Source organism: Protopterus annectens, chromosome 7.part0 (genome assembly GCF_019279795.1).
Source record: "Protopterus annectens isolate FY-2018-M chromosome 7.part0, PAN1.0, whole genome shotgun sequence".
Classification (NCBI taxonomy): Eukaryota; Metazoa; Chordata; order Ceratodontiformes; family Protopteridae; genus Protopterus; species Protopterus annectens.
Genome location: NC_056739.1, coordinates 733,347,761 through 733,371,820, shown reverse-complemented (window position 1 = coordinate 733,371,820; position 24,060 = coordinate 733,347,761). Strand labels below are relative to the sequence as shown.

At 40.2% G+C, this 24,060-nt stretch overlaps 1 protein-coding gene across 1 annotated transcript in view; it reads left to right on the top strand.

Annotated features, from left to right (window-relative positions):
• The window catches only part of LOC122805842 (transmembrane 4 L6 family member 5-like), a 255,117-nt gene that overhangs the window by 191,271 nt on the left and 39,786 nt on the right, over positions 1-24,060 (top strand). The window contains exon 4 of the mRNA XM_044076096.1: positions 15,592-15,787. Within this exon, the coding sequence (XP_043932031.1) occupies positions 15,592-15,787 (196 nt within the window). The remainder of the gene's footprint in view (positions 1-15,591; positions 15,788-24,060) is intronic.

The window sequence follows — 24,060 nt, the reverse complement described above, 5'->3', positions numbered from 1 at the left end:
GATGACTGCAAACTGGGAGCCATTATTAAATCCCCAAATGATGTGGATACTCTGCAAAAGGGCCTTACAAAAACAGATGCTTGGTGCCAGAGCCATGGGCTCAAGCTCAATGCCAAGAAATGTATTGTTATCCCCTTTGGGAAAAAACATGTATCCATGAAATACCATATAGGTGGCAGTACACTAAACACAGAAAGTGTGATAAGAGACTTAGGGACAAAGGTGGACAGTGGTCTCACCTTCGATAACCACATCGCCACAACCGCCAGGAAATCCTTCTATGTGGCACACCTCATCATGAAGGGCTTTTCATCCAGAAAAAAGGAGGTCATTGTCCCACTGTACTCATCCCTCATTAGACCCATTATAGAATACAACGCCCCATTTGGTATGTACATCTCAAGACATCTGCAACAACTGGAAAGGCCTCAGAAATACCTCACTAAAAGAATCACAGGCCTAAAGCAGATGCCCTACGCTGACCACCTTAAAAAACTCCAGCTATACTCTGTCGCATATCATCTACTCAGAGGCGATCTCTGCTTAACATACAAGGCCATGTCAAACCCAGAGCTGTTGGACATGCTACACTTAAAGAAATCCCAATCCCTCAGAGCTACACGCTCCAGGGATCTAAACCTTGTCATCACAATAAACAAAACATGCTGGAGGGATAGGTTTGTGACCCAGAGACTCCCAGACTCTGGAATAGATTGCCCATACATGTCAAGCAGAGTGCCTCTTTGGACCTCTTCAAGAGGAACCTTGACAATTGGATGGGAGAAAGGAAATTCACCCCAGGGATCACGTCAGTAGCCCTGCTAGACAGGGGTCCAGGAAAGTAAATAATGTGGGAAGAAATAGCCAGGGAATTGTTATGGCTAGGCTTGTATAGGCCCTAGGGCTGATAGCCTAGTACCAACCTATGAACCTATGAACCTAAATCATGTTTTTTAGGTACATTAAAGAAAGAAAGTGTGTGTGTGTGTGGGGGGGCTGAACTGTCCAGGGTGAGCTAAGATGGCAAGAAAATTACAGAAGACTAGAAAAAACAAACATATTAAATGAATGCTTTGCAACAGTCTTCACAACGGAAAGCCAATGGAGGGTGCCATGTTGGTAGGAGGCAAGGCAGAAGGGTTGGGGAGAACAGTGAACAGACAAGACAACAGGACAGAGAGGAAGAAAGGAGATGGAAAAGGATCTGCATGCCCTTAGGGAGGATAAAAAACAAACACCAGAGGGGTCAACTCCCATAGTTCTCAGAATTCTCAGACCTCCTGATGGAGATCTTCAATAGATCACTGACTAGTGCAGAAATAGCAGTAAGTGGGGTACCTATTTATATGGCAGGGCAGGAAAATTTGTGAACTGTAGGCTTATTTACTTAATACTATTATGCTAGAAAGAATTATAAAATGGAAGAATTAAAAATATTGTTTTGCTGCCATTATTTTTTGTGTGGAGTTTATTTGTGCAACACCAATGACAGGCAAAGGCATGGTGACAATCTTCAGGAGAAGGCTGGCAGTATATCTAAAGGAAAACAATATCCAGAACAGCAATCAAAATGGGTTCAAAGCTAGAAGGATTTGTCAGTCAAAATGTATCTAGTTTTATGACTGGGTTACAGGAGAAATTAACAGAGGCATAGCAGTAGATGTAGTCTACCTGGACTTCAGCAAGGCATGCAACTCAGTCCCATACATATGTTGATATGAAAACTGAAAGAGACGGGGATAAGACCAAGACTGAGGAACTAGATATCTGCATTGCTGCATAAAATCTGGAAGATTGTGGTGAGAGGACCAAAATTAGAGATTAGGAAACTGATCAGTGGAGTACTTTGCATTGGAAGGGGGGGGGGGCATTTTTGGGTCCAGTACTCTTCAGTGTGTTTGTCTTGGACATATTGAGTAAATAGAGGTCAGGATCAGCTTTGTTGTTAGTGATACAAAGTAGGTGCAACAGTGGGGAATGGGTGAGAGTCTACTGAAGGATTTGGAAAGGCGGAATAAGTGGGCAGAAAGGTGGAAGTTCAGGTTTATTTCAAATAAAATGGTACAACACTGCACTTAGAACACAACAGTCCTGGTGTAAATTATTAGCTGGGGAAGAGGAACAGATGGCAACAGAGCAGAAAAGAATGTAGATGTATTCCTGACATCTGGACTGGATCACTGGGAACAGAGGCAGTAGCAAACAGAATGTTGGGGTGTATACTCAGGGGTACTCATACCAGAAGAGTTAACACTTCCACTCTGCTGTGCCTTAGTCAGACCACATCTTCAGGACTGCATGCAGTTGTGCAGCCCATATAAAGACAGTGTCATCAGACTACCGAATGGAATCCTGAAGAAAACTTCCAGAGAGAGACAGAGAGACATAGGATGGAGGCAAAGTATATAACCAGAGATTAGACAAGCTCGGGCACTTCTCACTTCAGACCAGAAGAGACAGAGGGGATATAATACTGTGCACAAAATGATGGTAAGTGAAGGACCTTCATTTTTTGTAATAGAGGGAGGAATTTAAAAACAGTGTTGGAATATGGATGGGATAGTTGTAGGAATGTTATGACTAAAAATAACCTACCCAATAAGGTCTGATATATGGTATTTACATGGAATACTGAATTTCTGATTTATGTTGCTATATGTACTTCATATTGTTCATTGTAAACAGAAAAATTCGAAGGAAGTTGAGTTAGAGAATTTTGAACATATTAATGCAATGAAAAGATGTACTGCAGGTAATGCTTTGCATAAATACAGTGTGAAATACATACATTTTAACTGTTTTAATTTTTTGTTTTACAACAAGTAAAATTGGATCCAAGAGGTGGGGATTTGGATAAATGTATTGACAAATACTATTGGCAGCCAATCAACCACCTCATTTAAATGGTGTTTTGAGCATTAAACCACTACTGAAGAGCAAGAGATGTAATTTGGTTTGATTTTGATTGTTTACATGACCAATTATTTTAATTATTTAAATGCATTTTCTTTGAGTGTTTTATTATCCAATGAAGTCTTGTTAAAATAAACATAAAATAATAGCACGTACTAATATATCCGAATTTCATCTGGTTTTAACTTTTTTTTTTTAATTATTTAATTTATTTTTAAGTATTTCACTTTGGAGTAGTAATTTGGTATATATATATATATATATATATATATATATATATATATATATATATATATAAAATTTTTTTTATATAAAAAAATAATAAATAACATGGATATATGTTAAGTGATCGATGGATTAATTGGCTTCAGTCCCATGACTCAGAAATCAGTGAACTACATATGGAATTTTAAATAAAATTATCTTACCCTGTACCCTTCATACCACCACATTTCACTCTCTAAACATATATATATATATATATATATATATATATATATATATATATGTGTGTGTGTGGGTGTGTGTGTGTGTATATGTATATATATATATATATATATATATGTGTGTGTGTGTGTGGGTGTGTGTGTATATATATATATATATATATATATATATATATATATATATTTATAAGTATTTAATGACGATAAAGAGAAATTTCCTAATTGTTGCTGCTGCACAATTCTGTGTCAATGCATTGCAGTATTTCAGTGTCCCTGGTGGTCAACTGAAACACATCAGTTTACGTAGTTGACCACAAAGTTTTCGTTGAGCAGAAAAAGTTCCGTATAAGTTGGTTTAGTATTAACTATGGTTTTGGTGGGGGGGGGTTCTCCCCCCTTAACCTACACTACCTTTACATAATATAATTAATCCCATGGGTCACATCATCAATAAAGAAGAAGCATACAATCCCATTAATGATCCAGACTTTATTTCATTTTGTTGGTAGTTCATTAATGGTACCTTCCCTACTGACAGACAGGCAAACAGACAGGTAGATTTATACAGATACATATCTGTAATTACATGTCAAGCAATTGATGGAACTTTATTTGTTAACCAGGTAAGTACACTGGTCTGAGTCTTTGGCCTGCAGTTCCTATCAATCACAAATAATCAATGCCTTTACACTGATTTTAGACAAAAGTTAGCCTTATAGAGTGTTTTTACCCCCCCCCCACACACACACACACATCTAAATATATATAGACGCCAATAATGCACAATGGTACAAAAAAGGAGAAACTTTCTAATCCTGACTGTGTTTTGGTTGACTGCCAGTAACATTGCAATACTGCAGTGTACTGGTATGACATCACATATCACTTATTCACTTTCTATATGAACACAGCAGACTTTTTCGTGTCATAGCACATGGAGAATTGCTTTTAGTTAAAACAGGCAGATGTAATAATCTGTATACGCATCTCTGAATTTTTATTTATGATGCATTGCTAATTTGCAGATATACTGAGTATCAGAAGATGATTTGGTACTCAGTATTACTGACTCTGTAATAAATCACTTCTGAAGCAATACTTAGCAATTTTCTTTCATCTTTGAGTAGGAGTTTGTCTGAATTTTACAGTGCATTGGTTCTGTGTAGTAGTATGTATTATGCTTCTTTATCAGCCCTGTGATTCAAGTCATTTTACTGACAATTCTCAAACTTTTGAGACTATATTGCCAAATATACAGCAAGCTCATACTTTTCTGCTTTGCAGTGTTTTAGCTGCAGGTATTTATTTATTTCACACATCATACAGGCTTACCTCATGAAATTAAGCAGTAAAAGTTTACAAGGACAGTATTTCCCACTAACTGTATAATTACTCAGTCAGACAGAAATAAGTCTTCTGGCAAAATCACGACAGAGCTGTCCTGTAACAGTGCCATACAGCTTGTGATGTGAGGCCGTCAGATGTTAAACCGAAGCTATGGTCCAGAATATTAAGAAGTGAAAATAGTTGTGAGCAGATGTTCAGAAAATTAAAAGTAAAACCACAGGACTGGTAGCTAACAATAATTTTGAAATTCACTGTAGGAGTACTCGTGTTAGTGTACCTTCTGTACTACATCAGTGTTATTGCACAGTACATCCATTCAAAAGGGCGATTTTATGATCACTGTATGAAATGAGTGCCTTTTGTGACAGACTTGTGTAATAGTAATAGTTCATATGTAGGGTCCCATAGATGACACTTTGAAAACTTGGCTCAGGTTGTTAAGAAATGACCCTGCTATGGTGATTTTTTCAAAACCCTGTAGAAAAATAATGTAATGAATAAAATTCTTATCATAGTTAACCCTTGAATCTTTTAAAGTTATGATATGCTCACAGATCAGGAAAGTAAGGATGTGTGTGGAGTGTGCGTGTGTGTGTGTGTGTGTGTGTGTGTGTGTGTGTGTGTGTGTGTGTTTGTGTGTGCATGTATGTGTGTGCATGTGTGTGTGTAGGTGGGTGATCTGCATTTAGGGTCCAGGTTCCTTCCTTACCTCTAGTCAATATCTCTGTAGAATTTTGGACAGTGTTCATGTGTGTGTGTGTGTGTGTGTGTGTGTGTGTGTGTGTGTGTGTGTGTGTGTGTGTGTGTGTGTGTGTGTGTGTGTGTTTTATCTGGGTACTCCTGTTTCTTCCAACTTCCCAAAACATGTTGGTTGATTAGCTACATTGAGCTGTCCACATACATGTTCTACTTGCCCTTATAGCCTAGTTCATTCATTCATTCATTCATTCATTCATTCATTCATTCATTCATTCATTCTTTATTTATTTACCATTTTTTGCCAGGTAGGTGAAGTGGTCACTTGGCCCTTTTCAGCCACGACTTGGGTGTAAATGCAAAACAAAAGTACACATTTATAATAAGATAGAAATACACATACATACATAGAGTGAATCTCGATTAATGCAAATGGAGATTCAAAGACATATATACTGTGCATATTAATAAATGAGGGAATTAAACTTGATATAGTAAGCAAGCTCCTATCTTATACTGTAGTTAGCAATAGTATTTAATGGTAAGCTTTATATGTACTCTATCTACATGGTCTTATTGGATCATAGGAAATTACTAGGCTAATGGCCCTAGGGAACTTGCAAGCTTAGCCAAGTACTGCCCTTGTTTCCACAATCAGCACTTATTGCTCCTGTACAAGGGAGACACAAGTGGAACCCTAGTGGTGAATTTATGGTTACCCATCCAATCGTCCAGATTGCACTTGAAGAGGGTCAAAGAAGTGCTCTGCTTGACATGAATTGGGAGTCTGTTCCACAGGTGTGGTAACCACTGGGAGAGAAACCTGTCCTTCTAGCAGGTTTTATTAATGTCACATACCAGGTTAAGGTGTTTAGAGTGAGTAACCCGTGAGCCATTGGACTTACGGATATGCAGCATTTCCAATAAATCAGAGTCAGAGATTGCCTTATACGCAAGGCAGAGATCACCTATGAGTGGTCTGGTTACTGTCTCGAAGAAGTCCACCAGGTTTAACAGGTATGATCTCCTTTTGACAAATCCAAACTGAGTAGAGTCAAGTGTTTGGAGATTACTTATATCTTTCTCAATAAAGTCCATGATTATTTGCTCCATGGCCTTGCAGATAAGGCTAGTCAGGCTGACAGGTCTATAGTTCCTGGGGTCCGTAGAAGCACCATCCTTGTATAAGGGTATAACAGTGGCCATTTTCCATTCTGCTGGGATGAAGCCAGTGCTTAGAATATGATTGAAAACAGTACCCCAATGGTGTTGCTAATTCTTGTTGGAGTCCATGTAGGATACAGCCTGGGATGCTATCAGGTCCCATAGACGCTGTGTTTTTGGTCTTACAGAGGGCATTTATGACCAGTTCTCTAGAGATACAAGGTGGGGGATAAGTGGAAGTTATGTCATGGTGTATGTGTGGTGGAGACAGGTGAGTGATGTTTTCACAGACCTGTTGGTTAACAGGATTGCTATGTCCACAGGCTCAGTGTATGTAGTATCATTAACTACCAGTTCAGAGCAAATCTGGGTCTTACCTTTTATGCTATGGATGTAACTAAAGAACACCTTATGGTTGTTCTTAGTTGATGACACTAATTTGGGTTCATAGTTTCTTTGGAGGACTTCACAAGAAGTCTTATTTGCTTGTTTAAGCTGAGGAGGGAGTGTTTCATTCTAGGGCATGATCCCTCTTACTTTTGTACAACACTTTCTTCCTGTTATTGTAAAGCCTGTTAATAGCAGTTGTTCACATGGCAGGTTTGCACTTCCTTGATGAGCTTGTTTTGTTCCTATCAGGTACGGCTGCATCAATGCAGTTATACAGGTGTTTGTAAAAAGTGTTGGTGTAGGATTCGGCATAGTTGTCAGTTACATCTGAGGCGGCATGCAATGAAACTATTTATACCATCCTTTAGAAGGATATAATCTGCTTTGGAGAAGTTTTTTAGTTTAGTTGCTGCTGGGGTGGGGTGGGGTGGGCGAGTCTGGTGTGATAGTTATTCGAATGATAATGATTTGTGGTCAGATTTGACAAGGGAAGATCTCACAGTGGGGGTGCCACAGTGGTCCCCCATATTGGTAAGCACCAGATCCACAATGTTGGTGTCCCTAATTGGGATGTGCACCAGCTAGTCCAGGGCGTTAGAGTTTATGAACTCAGGGAGCCTTTGGGCAAGTGAGTTTGAGTATGACTATTTTACCCAGTCAATGAATGGATAATTAAAATCACCCAGAACCATGGTGTTCAGATGTATCTTGATGGATTCCAGTAGATCCAAGTAGGCAGTGTGGGTGTCTTGATTCATGGAAGGGGTCCTGTAGCTGGGAATGACTTGAATAGGTGTCTTTCCAACAGTTAGTTGCATTTGAAGTGTCTCCAGGGAATCATAGTGTTTCACCAATCGGGAGGTGTATTTAACTTTATTGAATATTGATACACCACCTCCTTTATTTTTTACGCCTTCCATTTGTGGTCTGAATGTGTGGCAGGAGGTATAACCTGGTGTGGCTGGGGTGGTCTCCACTGCCTTGAGCCAGGTCTCAGTGACTGCACAAATGTCAGCATCTTCCAAGGTGAGGACTGCTTCCATTGAGTGCAGTTTCATGCTAAGACTCCTAGCTTTAGCAGCATAACCATGAGGTTGTTTTTCGATAAAGTTTTTATGTCTGGAATTTTGTCATTGTGACATTGCCTGAAAAAGGTATTATGGGATGGCAAGAGCATTTGCCAGTAACTGAAATCCCAGAGGTGACAGATGAAGACCATCTCTGACAAAGCATCGAGGTCTGTTGATCATGTCATCCCAAGCTGACAGAAACTAGATCCCTTTAGAATGACACCAGAAAGTAAGCCAGTTATTGAAATCAATGATTTTCTGTTTATGTTGTGGTATCATCTTAAGTGAGGGTAATATGCTGCTCAAGGCTAGGGATATACCTGCGTATGGCACATAATCAGAGAGCTCAATCATGTCTCCCCTCATGTAGTCCAGGGAGGTCCATCTCAAGTTGTTCACACCAACATGCACTATGACCAAATCATAACAGTACTTGTTCATAGGTTCATAGGTTCGTACTAGGCTATTTGCCCTAGGGAATTTATAAGCCTAGCCAGAGTGTGTGTGGCTTTCACCACCCCTTAGGATGAGAATACTATGCCCTTTTAGGGTTTAGTTTACTGTGCCTCTGTCTAGTAGTGACACAGAGATGACCCCCGGGGTAAACCTACGATCTCCCATCCACTCGTCAAGATTTCTCTTGAATAGAGTCAGTGAGGGGCTCTGCCTAACATGGACTGGGATTCTGTTCCAGAGTGTAGGGAGCCTCTGGGTTATGAATTTGTCCCTCCAGCATGTCCTATTTATTTCTGCGTTGAGGTTTAAGTCTCTTGCTCTCGTGGCTCTGATGGATTTGGATTTTCTGAGGTGGAGCATGTCCATTAATTCCGGATTGGACATGGCCTTGTATGTCAGGCAGAGATCACCTCTGAGTAGGCGGTATGTGACTGAATATAGCTGGAGTTTTTTCAGTTGGGCAGCATATGACATATGTTTAAGACCCTTTATCCTCTTGGTGAGGAACTTTTGGGGTCTTTCCAACTGCTGCAGGTGTCGGGTGAGATACATCCCAAATGGGGCATTGTACTCAATCATTGGCCTGATAAGAGAAGAGTACAGGGGCACAATGACCTCTCATGATCTAGATGTGAAACCCTTCATGATAAGGTGGGCAATATAGAAGGTCTTCCTAACCACTTTGGCAATGTGAGTGTCAAATGAGAGGTTACTGTCAACCTGGGTCCCTAGATCCCTGTTTACCTCTTCCGTACTTAATGGATTACCACCTATGTGGTAATTTGTGGGTACCTTGTTTTTCCCAAATGGTATGACTATACATTTTTTGGCGTTCAGCTTAAGGCCATGGCTCTGGCACCAATTATCCGTTTCTATGAGGCCTCTCTGAAGGATGTTTGTGTCCGCTGGAGTATCAATTATGGCGCCTAGTTTGCAGTCATCTGCGAACTTTGTCAGCCACAATCCTCCTATGTTTGCCTGTACCTCGGAGAAATAAATGCCAAACAAGAGGGGTCCCAGGACTGAGCCCTGTGGGACACCGCTTGTGACTGGCTTAGAGTCTGACATAGCTCCAGCAACTCTGACCCTGTGGGTTCTGTCCTTGAGCCAGTTTGCAACCCATCTTGTGACATATGAGTTTACATTTAAGCTGGTGAGTTTGTCTATGATGCCCGAGTGGGGTATTGTGTCAAAGGCTTTTGCAAGGTCAAGGTAGGCTGTGTGAACTGCCTTACCCTCATCAATGGCCTCAGTGACGGTTTCAAAAAAGTCGACCAAGTTCAAAAGGCAGGATCTGCCCTTGACAAAGCCAAATTGGGTAGGATCCAATGTCTGTAGGTCCCAAATGTCTTTGTTTATGAGTTCCATAATGATCCTCTCCATAGCTTTGCAGACCAGGCTCGTCAAGCTTATGGGGCGGTAATTTCCAGGGTCCGTAGAAGCACCGCCTTTGTGAAGTGGGACCACTGTTGCCGTACGCCACTCTTTGGGTACGTATCCTGTAGTAAGGCTAAGATTAAACAGCAGCCTTATGTGTGGGTTTAGTTCCTCTTGGAGTTCATGTAGCACACAGCCCAGGACACCGTCCGGTTCCATTGATGCTGTATTTTTAGCTTTAGAGAGGGCGGCTTTCACCTGGGCATCTGAGATGTTAGGGAGGCTACACTCTGCTGGGATAGTTATTTCTCCTTTTGGGGGGGAGGGGGAGGAGAAATCTGCACTGAACTTGTCTGCCAGAATGTTGGCAATGTCAGTGGGTTCAGTGTATTTTGTGTCATTTTGGACTAACTCTGAGCATATCTGGGAGTTTCCACCCAGGTTTTTAACATAGCTAAAGAAGGCCTTGTGATTGTCTTTTGTGTCTTTTGCGATTTTTCTCTCAAAGTTGGCCTTGGATAATTTTATGAGTGATCGTAGTTTTTTGCTAGTACTGATCAAAGATGCCTTCCCTTTTAGGGATTTTGCTCTGTCGTGTAGTAGCTTCCTCCTCCTGTTGTAAAGTTTGTTTATGGCTGGGGTCCACCAGACCGGGCGCCTGCCTTTGGGGGAATGGGTCTTGGTTTTATTTGGGATTGCATGATCCATGCATTCTTGAAGGTGCCCGTAGAAGGCATTTGCAAAGGATTCAGCAGTGTGGGTTGTGGTTTCCACTGGCCCAGGGGCCTTGAAGGATACCACTTCAGTCTTAAGTGTGAAGTTGGCTTTTGAGAAGTTCTTCACTGTGGTCTTTTGTGCAGGGGGTGGGGGCGGGATGTGGATTTCCAGTGAGATTAATTTATGGTCTGATCTTACCAAAGAGGGATATACTTCCGGTGTGGAGCATTTTGTCCCCATGTTTGTGATGATCAGGTCTAGTATATTGTCTCCTCTTGTGGAAATGGTGACTAGTTGTTCCATTGCATTTGAGTTTATGAATTCTAGGAACCTTTGGGCTAGGGTGTTGGGGCTTGAGTAATGTTCCCAGTCTATGTTTGGGTAGTTGAAGTCTCCCAAAATTATGGTATTTGGAGAGACATTCATACTCTCCAGTGTCTTCAGGAAGGCTGTGTGGGGTTCCTGAGTTTGAGAGGGTGGTCTGTAGCATGCTACAAACTGTAAGGCAGTTTTTCCTATGGTTAGTTGCACCTGGATGGTCTCCGATGCTTCGTGCGTTGCCACTAACCTGGAGGTGTGGGTATCTTTGATGAATATGGATACTCCCCCTCTTTTTGTGGTTCGGTCCAAGTTTTGGGGCCGGAAAGCATGATATGAGATACAACCTGATAGTGCTGGGGTGCTCTCAGGAGCCTTGAACCAGGTTTCAGTCACTGCACAGACATCGATGTTCTCTATACTGAGGAGGGCTTCGAGGGCATGCATCTTGAGGTTTAGACTTCTGGCATTGAGCAGCATTACCCTTAGTTTTTTTTCCACTTGTGTTTTCTAGGGAGGTAGGTTTGTCATTTGAGCCTTGCCTAAAAAAGACACTATGGGGGTGGCAAGACTTGAGTGCCTGCATGCTCTGATGAATCCTGGCACCAGAAAGACAGCTGACTATGACTTTCTCCTTGTTCAGCCTGGTGAGGGGGATGTCTGTGTGTCTCACTACAGAGTCTCCTAGGACTAAAATATTTGGAGTGGATGTGCATTGCCTTATGGGCTTTGATAGTGAGACACTTGTGCTTGTGTCATTATGTGCCTTGTGTGTTTTGGGTGTTATGGCTGGTTTAGTATGTATGTGTTTTGAAGGCCTCTGGTGTTTAGGTAGATTTTTGTGAGTACCTCTGCATATGTTGGTCTGTGTGTATGCTGTGTGTCATGAGTAGGTGTTGTGGTAAATGGGCTGACAACCTGCTCTATATTGCTATCTATTGAGCGCGAGAGCTGTGATTCCAGATATATAATGCAGGTGCATCTCTCACAATTGGTGCTGGAATGATTTAGAAGTAGGGGGTTGTCAGTGTACATGAGGCAGTTGCTACATTGCCTCGGTAGACCCATGTCAACCAGGTTGGTAGGAGAAAAGGGAAACTGACAGTTTATGGTCCTAGGAATAATCTAGGTCTGGCTATAACAGTTGAAGAGGGAATACAGCAGGGAAAGGTATTAGTAGGTTTAGGTGTGAAGAGCTCTGGTTTAGGTAATATTTGTGAGGCTAGAGAACAGCTGTTTGTAACCAGCAATCCCTCTGCATAGTGGTGCTTGATGCTGCGCAATGCAAAAACAGGCTCAAAGAAGCACAAACCAGTTCAAACAGAGGCTTATTAAAACAGAAAAACAGGAAACAGCCAACGATCAAATTATCCAGTCAAATGTCCTAAACAGAGCCCTGCAACCGTAAGTCTAGCTAGATCAGTCCAAACTGTACTTTCCTCCCACAAGGGCACTGGGGGGGGGGGGTCTCCAGGCAAAAGATTAACTGTTTTACAGGCTCCATAGGTCATAAACAGTACTAGCTTCAGCAAAAATCTGAACCTAGTCTATGCTAGTGCTTTTCATGTGCAGCAGACAAGTAAAATGAACAAATGCATATGTTTACATTGAGCAGCACTGCAAGTCTTTCAGCTAAATATGGCTGAAGGAATCAAAGAAAGACAAGTTCACTTACAGGATTAAGAACTGTACCACTTTTTCCTGGGAAAGACTTGACCGTTGTGTCTTGCAAATTTACATGAAAAATGGTAAATGTCCTAATTTTTAGAAGAAAATATTTTAGTTTCTTTTAAATATTGAAGAACAAGTTGATTTGACAGCAAACAGTTGAAATACCTAAAGTTCTAAACAGTGACTCTTCAGTGTGACAATGAAGTGAAAGTAAGTGTTTTGGTACTGGTTGAGGGTATAGTCTGTCCTGCAAAATGTTATGTTTCACTAGTAAATGTCCTACTCTGGGCATGTAAAAATGTGGGAAAAGTATGCACTTACCTGGTTTACACATAAATTGACAGGGTGAAAAAGAGAGACAGGAGGAAGGGTAGTGACAAAGACCATTTGTCTTAATTTCAAGAAGAAAAAAGGCCAAAGACTATTATGTTTATTTTCAGGTAGTTGATAGTGGACACAACAGTGTGTTGGCTAACATTAGGGGACTGGATATCCCCTAAAAAGGTAAAGGGACCTGAGTTTGGTATGTTTGGGCCACTGCAGTTGATCCATGGGCTGGACTATTTAATTATTTAAAAAAATGTGCTGCAATTTGGAAAGGACAGCTTCCTTTACTGGAGGGCCAGGACACCAGTATATAAGCCCCCTTAAAGTGCCCACAAATAGAAACCTGATCATAGGAGGCTGAATCTCTTCCAATACCTAGATATAGGAACTTGACTCTGACAGAACAGTCACCTGCTGCTGCTCAGACAACATAACTTCTCCTGGGGGGGGGGGGGGGACTAAGTACCCTGATGGTCATTCCTAAAGGATGCATTTTGGTGTTAGAACAAAAATCACTGCAATTAAATGTGGAGGGTTTCTTTTGTATGTATAAAATAAAGCTATTCTTTTGATTAAGGGTATTAAAAGTGAGCTCCTTTTTATACTTCTGTTAAGGACTAACACAAGCATACTGGACACATGCAGCTGCAAAAAATGGATATTTGAGGGCAGAATAAGACTAAAAATATGATATGCTAAATAAGCCTGCACTTTTTATGGGATCTTGTTGCACTGATGTGCCACCTCTTATCAGCGGAAGTATCACTCTGATATCATTTACCAGACTGCGGTTGAACCACTGTGACTGAAGGATCACTCTGGGCATGCAGTGAGCATACCGAAGCTACAAGTGGTGAAATAAAGACATAGGTCAGTGCATAAAGACCACTGATGAGAAAATCCATGGCAAGCCATGTGCTTTCTGCACATGCATGCAAGTTATACCCAAAATATGAAATATGGCAACCTTTCCACCAAAAGTCCACTTCACTAACAAACGAAATTGTAGAAACCAAAGATTACTTTTCCACCAGGCTGATAAAATACACAGCATTTATTAAAATAACAACAAATATGAAATGAGGTAAGTGCTTTTGGGTTAGACCCTTCTTCAGACATGGAGTTATTCCCATCAAGCCCACCTTAAAAAGGAGAAAGGTTCAGTACTGAACATTGATTGGCTATTGCTTATTTAAAACTGAGCTTTAATGTAGTATGTGTTGTCTGAAGAAGGGTCTAACCTGAAAGTGCTTACCTTGTTTTATATTTGTTGTTATTTTAATAAACGCTGTGTATTTTATCAGTCTGGTGATCCAGTAATGCATGTAAGTCAGTGCAGGAAGAAATCAGCAGTTCTCATAATCTCACACATGCATTCTTTTCCAAACCACAATCATGAGTTCTCATTTCAAACAGGCAAGGGTCCTCAAACCAGAAATGTTGATATCAGAATATTGTTTTGTCATATTTTTGGACATTAAAGTAGACTTCTTTCTCTCCTCTTAGCAGTTGTCTTGATTGCATGTTATATAAGTTCATAGGTATATTCTAGGCTAACAACCATCATTGCCGTTATAAGCCCAGCTGTGCAATCTAACCCATCTGTGTCCCTATGTATTACTGGAGTTTATTAGGAGGGTATATGTTAGTTAGGAAATTTCTAGAGGTTATGTGGGAAGAAGGTATGTTAGTTTGGGCATTACTATCTGCCTCTGTCTATCGGAGACATGGAGGCTAGACCCTTGGTAAATTTCCAATTTTCCATCCATTGGTCAAAGGGGTCTATATTAAATCATCACCCACTTAGGTTGTTGAATGCATAAACGTCGACACCTAAATGTTGACAACTTAAAATTGCAAACAGCAGTTTCCACACAGGGAAACATGTCGTTTGGCCATTATGGGGATTTTGCCCTGTGTACAACATAGAGCGATCTCATAGATGGTAAATTTAGTTGGGGGGGATGTGAAGCCCCCCAATTGATTTCTGTTTAAATTTTTTTTTTTACTTTGGCCAGCAGCTTTCTTTTCCTGTGTGGAAAGTGGCATTCATGATTTTAAGTTGTCGATGTTTAGATGTCGACGTTTAGGCGTTCAACAACCTGAGCGGTCGATGATGTGATATAGACCTGGTCAAAGTTATGCTAAAATAGAGTTAGGGATGGACTGTGCTTCACGAGGATGGTTAAGTTTGAAATTAATTTGTCAGCCACCAAATTCTCTATGTTCCTCTACTCAGTGAAGGTGGCACTATTGACCACCAGTGTGGCACACTGATGTGTGCTGCCTTTGAGGTTTTAGACATACCTGTAGAAGGTCTTGTAGTCATCTTTAGTCTGTGAGGCTATCTGGACCTCATAATTGGCCTTGTTGGACTTAATTAGTCCTCTTAATTTCCTGTTTAGTTTAATTACATAGCTATAATCCTAAAAGACAATGTGGTTAACCACTTCTCCAGCTGAGCATCTCTCTTTACATAAAATAAATTAATTAAGTTGTCCAAGACTAAATTAAAATACTGATGAACAGAATAGCTTGCACTGCATTTTCAGAGTTTTTACTTCTAGTACTGACTGTACTTTTAGTATTTATAAGTTATTTTGAAGTATAAAGTATACAAAAAGTGCTACATAAGTTTTTTTTCATAACTAAATTGAGTACCTAAAGTATAGCTTAAATGTCTGTATATTTTTCCACAGCAGTGAGAATTACCTATTTGATACTAATCTGTGGGATAAATGCGAAGAACCTGATAATGTGGTGATATTCAACATTATTCTGTTTGGCATCTTAATGGGATCCAGCTTCATCGAATTCATTCTTTGCTTCGTTCAAATGATCAATGGGCTCTTTGGGTGCATCTGCGGAACGTGCGGAAAGAAGAAACAGAAAGCGGTGAGTGATCTGTTGGCAGGGTGATATCAAAAGGCACACACATGTATGCACAAACGCATGCACACATGCATATTTGTGCAACCACACATACATACATGTACATGCAGAAATGCACAGACCTGCACACACACACACACACACACACACACACACACACACACACACACACACACACACACACACACACACACACACACACACACACACACACACTCTCTCTCTCTCTCTCTCACTCCCTCCCTCTCTATCATACAGAAGCACAGATGAATATTCACACATTACACAAATATACCTATAGTCAATCTCACCTTCACCTCCTCTGCAAGGCTCAGAAGACAAGGAAGAAAAAAAAACAGTGAACGTCTAAAGCAGCAGCCCAGCTTTGCAGATCTACCACTCCTGCCTCTCATTCAAGCAGCTGTTTTTTTATGAAGCTATTCTATATTTCTGTATTAGATCCTGTGCCCTGCAAATTAATTAATTTTAATCCTAGCAATGAGGTCAAATTGATAGGTTAGTAAGACAGCTCTGTGACATCCAGGTTTTGGCACTGGCTACATCCCATGTGGTTTGGGATGACTTAGTAGCCTAATAGCTGGCTAGACAGGGATAGGAGTAAGTGGCTGAGGTGACCTCAGTCTTCCTAGGGTAGAGAGTTGGGATTGATCCCCAATGCTGGAGTACAACCCCCTGTGCAAACATGGCAACCTGGCAACCATTTCAACCAAGAGCATACTTAGTGTGAAAGCATGCATTCTTAAGCAGCCTGGTATAGCTAGGCATTACCACAAGCTTTGTCAATCAATAGTGATAATGCAGTTGGGAGTATTAAGAGAGGGCTAAACCCCACAGAAAGGCAGCTTCAATCCTTGGCTCTTGCTTCTCCTTCCTGGTATCTTTTCATAACAGGGGAGAGAAGCAGGAAAGAGGCAGATCAAGGACAGAGCTTGTGGAGTGGACCTCATAGGTCCTTAAGCATCTATCTTGCTCCCCTACTTTCATATAAAGGGAAATTGCATTTACCCATTTCTGGTCTTTGGGAATCATATAATTTCTCCATGGTTTGTAATAGTGATTAATTAATGGCATTGCCAGTTCAGTTCCCTAAGGATTTTTATAGTAAATGTAATCAGAACCTACTGATGCCATCTTAGGTTCATAGGTAATTACTAGGCATGCGGTTCAGAGCACCATTGAGGAGCCTAGCCCAATTTCCCATTTATCCCAAAACTCTGCCTCATAAAGTGACTGGCTCAAGGTCACACTTATAGGCAAATGAAGGCAATGGGAATCAAACTCTTTACCACAAGAAAGAGTTCTTTAACAACTCACAGCCTTAATCCTCTGCATCTTTAGTTTGGGGGCTTCCTTCTGGGCCCTTTCTTCTACGGGAGGAATTGGACCAAACACTTTATCATATGCACTTCTACAAGGAAGATTTGGTAAATTTCCCTTCACTTTGCAATTAGTGAGAAAAAATAATATTTGTCTGTTTATTTCTTTATGTAAGAGATTAGAGGTAACTACTACAAAATGCACAAAAAGATTAAAATTTGATCCATTTAACCCATCTTGTCACCTCAAGAACATGACCGCAACACTGACCAAATTACCACCCTTTGCATAATAGAAAATACTTTTCTTCTCAGTGACCTAATTACACCCCCCCACCAACTGACTGAGTAAATTACACCTCTCAAATAGATTTTAGAAATGTTACAAGGTGTTCAAAACTTACTTGGTATCATCTAAATATAAATCCCTGCATCCCTACTAGCTGTACTAAGCTACGCCACATCCCACTTCCTTTTTGTACTAACCACAGCGCTGTGTAATTCATCTTATACGCAGTTCCAAACTTAGAAAATAATGCCACCATTAAATATTTTTCATATGAAAACTATGGTGCTCTGAGCAATCACCTTATGATAGTTAATTGAGACTGCAGATTAGGTGCCCCTCACAATCCATTGCTAAATTATTCACAGTCTTCAACACTTTAAATAACTACATTGATTATGCATTTTCATAAAGTATACATATAATAAAAAAATCCTTTATTATTCTGTCCTCTTGAATCTGCAGCATCTGGCAGCTTCCTCTGACTTCCACCTCTGCCCAACCTGTGATGCCGCAGTTGCTCCTTACTGGGTAAACTGGACATAACCCATAACTAATTGAGCCTCGCAACTCCTTGGGAAGTCAGCCTTACAGTGTTCAGTGTTAGCCGTGAGGTGTGACGGGAGTTGCAGGTGTGGAACCCCATCTATGGGTATGACTAATGCAATGTAGTCAGAAAATCATTCTTGCCTCCTGTTTTCCCTGATATGACCTTTCAGGGTTTTGGTTCCTACCAAAGGTTACACAGGCATAAAGTTCCCCAAACCCTCTCCAGCATATGAGAGTCGTCCATTGACACTTCATCCTATCCACCACACCAACTCCGCCAGTGGCATGAGTCCATTCCTAAACTCAAGCTGCTGGCAGCACAGATGGACAACTTGCGTCTGCGCCATCAGGTTGGCATTAAACATAGTGGACAATTCTGCAGTGCACCTAAATGTTGGAGTTACAAATTCAACAAATCATTAAACCAAAATAAAAAAGTATACAAAGCCTTCAAACTTCATCCAGCCTAACACAACAAGAGAAGGTTGACTCTATCCAAAAATAACTCATTAAAACTATAAAAAGAAGCAAAGTTTCACTCATGTTAAAGCTTGCCATCACAACATTTAAAAGTAATAAGTCCCTCTACCACCACATCTGAAAAATGAAAAGGAACAAACAATGTTGGGGTTGGAAGGTGGAATAATGGCTAAGGTGTTTACCTCACATACACAAGGTACAGAGTTTTATTCTCATCTTTGTGAGGAAATTAGCTAGGCTTAAAATGGCCCACAAGGGCAGCTAGCCTAGTACTTACCTATTAACCTATAAAGGAAATGTGCTAGAACAAAATAAAATAAAATAGTTTTACCATAAAACAGTAGACAGTTATAGCTACTATACTAGAATATAAATTTGGATTTTAGGCCACAAAGAGAAAACATATCCATTCCTTTTATGCATTTATTTATATATTTATCTGTCCATCCATCCATCCATCCATCCTTTGTTGACGTGGTTAGTCCCACAAGGCTACTGGTCTCTTTTCAGTGGAGACCCTGTGGTGGTATTTATGCTACAATAGATTATTCCTTCTTCTTTTTATCAAAATCCCATCTGAAGTTGCATCTGAAATGGTCACATCTGACCTCAGTAAGTTCAAAAGCACAAGTTCCATGGCACCAGATTGGATACCAGGACTTTTAATTTGTGCAACCAAAGTAGAGTTGTATATTTATTTACACACATTCCTAAAGAGCAATACAGTCTGGCAATGTCCCTGACATCTGAAAACAGTCTGTTGTGGTACTAATTCATAATGTAGGCCCTTCCACATACCCCAGTAACTACAGACCAATTAACTTTACACAAACATGTAATACAAGGTGATAGAGAAACTCATCATGGGACTTATGCAGGCCTATACAGGTAAACTTTTCCACTGATCTAAGTTGTTATAATTTCATCAAAGGTAGATTTTGTGTGCTCACCTTTATAGTTTAAGAGTGCAGGTGTTGCCATCAATGAAGATTTATTTGTACACACAGCTTATCTCAATCAGGCTAAAGCATTTTTCACTGTGTCCCATAACAGAGGCATACATAATATCAGGGATCTAAAAGGTAAATGGCAATTGGCTGCATGATCATACACAAGTGTAAACAGGAGGACACCTATCCTTACTGTCTCTTCCTTTATGGCATCAATTTTGAGTGTCAAAACTGACTGCAGTTTCTGACTCACTAAATATGCAGATGACTGTAACTATGGTTACATTGTCCTTAATCTTTCTTATATCACCTCCCCTTTATGAACAGTACAGTAGAAATTATCTTGACTTCTATTAAAAAAAACTGCAGCACTCTGGCATATTGTAAGAACGGCCCAACAATTCTATATAATAATGATGGGCAATAACTACAGACAAAACAGTAATAGTCCTCAGAGATCTTGTAGAGTTCCTCTTCATTTGATGCTCAGTATAACCATTCCCATGTGCAGACTATATGCACCTGATCTTCCATAGGTTGGAGAAATATGTTAGAGGACTAGCAGTGTCCCTGTATACAGTTCTTATCAGACAAGCCATAGAACACTGTACCTTGTTCTGTAACATGCTCATAGGTTCATTGGTGTAAACTATGCTAAGGAACACAACCATGCATCCCAAATGTATCCAACAGGTTTTGTTGCCCTAGATGTTATTTTAAAGGGTGTATGTAGGCTACAGCATAGGTGGCCAAGCATTTACAGGCTGCCTGTATCCATTAGATACTTAGGTGTCAGAGCAGGGGTAAATTTCTGATTCTCCATCCACTGGTTTAGGCTATGCTTGAACTGAGTCAAAGAAGCCTGTTCAAGAGAAGGGGTATTCTCTAAGACATATAACTGTACCTCTAACATGCCCTACTTATGTTACAATAAAGGTTTAAGTCTCCAGTTCAGGTAGTTCTGATGCTATTTATTTTGCAGATATGTATAAGTCCATCACAGCAGGATCAAAGGATGCTTTGCATGCCAGGCATAGGTCATGCCACAACAGTCTGTAGAATACAGAATACAAGGATATGACTTTGAGGTGAACTGCATAAGAAAAGTTGTTTATGCCCTGCATTCTTTTTGTGATGAGCATCTGTGGAAGTTCTATTTGTAGTATGTACATGGTCAGATACATACTGAAGGGGGCATTGCACTCATTGATGGGTCTAATGAAGGCCAAATACAGTGGAAGGATGACTTCCTTGGACCAAGATGACATATCCTTGCTTATACGTTGAGTAACATAGAATGATTTCCTTGCTACCTTAGACACATGTTGGTCAAAAGGCAGGTTACTGTCTACATACATCCACAAATCCTTGACTATTGGGTCTAACCTCATGGGTGTGTTATCAATGAGGTAGCTTCCTGCGGTACCCAAATTCCCAAGGGATACTATAATACATTTCTTGGAAATTAGTTTTAAACCATGACTCTGCCACCAGTTATTTGTCTGTTCTAGCCCTTCCTGGAGAATATCAGTGACTTGGTCTAGTCAATGTAGGTAGTATGCACTATTTTACCTTCATCCATTGCCTTGGTGACCTTCCCGATGAAGTCCACTAGACTGTGCAGGCATGATCTGCCCTTGATGAAACCAAACTGGGTGGGATCCAGGGTCTGAAGGTATCCTATGTCATTATTAATCATTTCCATTATAATTCTTTCCAGGACTATGCTTATGAGACTAGTCAGACTTATGTTGTAGATAACCCTCCCTTGTTCAGAGGGATGACTGTTTCAGTACTTCATTCATGTGGAATGAAGCCTTTCTGGAGGCTGCAGTTGAATAGTGACTCCAATGGTCCTGATAAGTCATCTTTCATGCTGTTCATGAGGCATTCCTAGATATTATCAGGACCAGTTGATGTGTCTATAAATGCTCCTAGTTTGCAATCAGCTGTAAACTTGGTCAGTTACAGGCCCATGACATTGGCCTTGACTTCCAAGAAGTAGTTGGTAATAAGGACGGACCCGGTATAGATCCCTGAAGGACTCCGGTAATGACAGGCTTCATTGTTGAGGTGGACTCCCCTATCTTAACCTTCTGGGTCCTATGTGAGAGACAGCTGGCTATCCAGAGAGTAACACATTAGTTTATTTATTTATTTAACATTTATTTACCAGGAAAGTCTGACTTGGAACAATGCCAATTTTCAGTATAGGCCTGGGGGAGAAACACTTCAGATGCATGTCTTTGAAATGTGGGAGAAAACAGGAGCACCTGGAGGAAACCCACATGAACGTAGGGAGGACATGCAGACTCCACACAGAAAGCACCCCAGCCAAGAATCAAACTGGAGAACCTCTTTCTGTGAGGCGACAATGCTACTGCTGCACCACTGTGCCATCCAATTATTATATTTGTTTTAGTTTTTTATTTGTTTTTGTTGTTTATACCTAATTCTGTCAGTTTGTTAACAATGCCCAAGTGGGGTATTGTATCAAATGCCTTGGTCAGGTCATGATAGGCAGGCTGCACCATTTGGCATTTGTCCATTGCCTTGGTGGCCTTCTCAAAGAAGTCCATCGGGTTGAGCAGGCATGATCTGCCCTTGACGAAACCAAACTGGGTTGGATCCAGTGTCTGAAGGTTACCAATGACCATCTTTCATGCTGTTGAGGAAGTATCCTGTGATATTATCAGGACCCATCACGGTGGTGTTCTTTTTTTAAACACCTTTATTAAGTCTATCACTTTAAATGTAGACAAGCATACATTAAAAGAAACAAACTAGAATAACATTTTTTTCAATTTACATACATTACATAGCACCCATATAATTTTGTTCTTTATATTTGTCATCAGTCCAACATTTATAAAAAAGTTAATGAATAAAAATAAAGTAAACCACTTGTATATGCATTATTAATTTTGCAATGCTTTTAATTTTAAAATACTGCTTGTTGAAATACATTTCATTCAAACCCAGAGAGCTTGTCAGCCTTTAATTTCAACTGCCAAAACAGTTAATTGTACTTGATTAACTCACCCCATGGCCCACCACTATGGTTATTGAATACCCTCTCTAGTACTCAAAATGCAAACTCATGTTCAGCATAACTTTGTATGTGTTTTAACAAGGTATAATTGCCTTCCCCTTTCTTTTTTTACCACCTTTAAAAAACAGAAAACAAACCCTTTTTCCATTTTTCGATTTAAATACAATATACATCACATATATTTTCTTTGCTTTCATTGGTCCAACATTACAAAAAATTGCTGAATTCCTGCCTTCCTTTAAACCACACCCCCTCCACCTCCTCTTAAACATTATTATGTATGCATTGTTGTCATAGTTTCCATTTACTTCTATGTAATATTCTCCTTCCTTTTTCCAAAGACCCCTCTTCCAATTGTTTTATCCCTTTTATAATATTCAGTACTTCAAATTCAGTTGGTTTAGATGATGATTTCCATATTTTAGTAATTGTTTGTTTATTAGCCAACAGAATTAAACTTAATAATGCCTTACAATATGTAGGCAATTTAGATCCTGTATCCCAGCACAAAAAAATAATTTCCTTAGTTACACTTATTTGCCATTTTCTCACCCAATATTTCTGTAGTCCGTAGGGAATTTTTTAAATCTACTAACTTACTATACTCAAAAACACATGTTCCCAAATACCTCTTTCTTTGCAATCACACCTCCAGCATTTGCTATCTATCCAAGGAAAAAATCTTTTAAAGTCTGCTTGGGGTATGAAAACAATCTATGCAAACACTTCCAAGCAAAGATCCTAAATCTTCTGGACATTGTTGCCTACTTGGGAGTAATATGTATGTCTTCCCATCATTCTCTTGTAAATTGCTTTTCCAGTTTCTTTTCCCAACCTTTTCTAATCTCATCTGAGTGATGATCACAGTTATCAAAGCCTGGATCCTACCCAATTCAGCTTTGTGAAGGGCAGATCCTGCCTGTTAAATCTGGTGGATTTCTTTGAAAATGTGACCAAGGACTTTGATGAGGGCAAATCTGTGCACACAGCATACATCGACCTGGCAAATGCTTTCGACATAATCCCACAATCAGGGATTACCGATAAATTTAGCAAACTGAATGTAAACCCCTTTGTTGTAAGATGGGTTGCCAACTGGTTCACAAACCAGACACACACTATCAAAGTAGGTGACTCCACATCAACCATCATCCCTGTTACCAGTGGGGTGTCACAGGGGTCAGTGCTAGGCCCCTACTGTTTGGTATATACTTCTCAGAAGTTCAGGTCAAAACTAAGGGGTTGTGGTTGACTAAGTTTGCAGATGACTGCAAACTAGATGCAATCACTGAATCCATATACTGCAGGAGGGTCTCACACAGACCAGTGACTGGTGTATTAGTCACAGTCTCCAAATGAATGCAAAGAAATGCATCATTACTCCCTTTGGTACAAACAATGTCCCCTCACACTATCAAATCAACAACAAAACCCTAAGTGCCCATGAAGTGGTAAGGGACCTGGGATCATAAGTTGACTGCAACCTTAACTTCGATCACCATGTGTCTGCTGTAGTAAGGAAAACTTTCTATGTAGCACACTTGATTAGTAAAGCCATCACCTCAAGAGCAGGAAGTTATAACCCCCTATACTCTGCACTTATCCAGCTTATGATTGAGTAT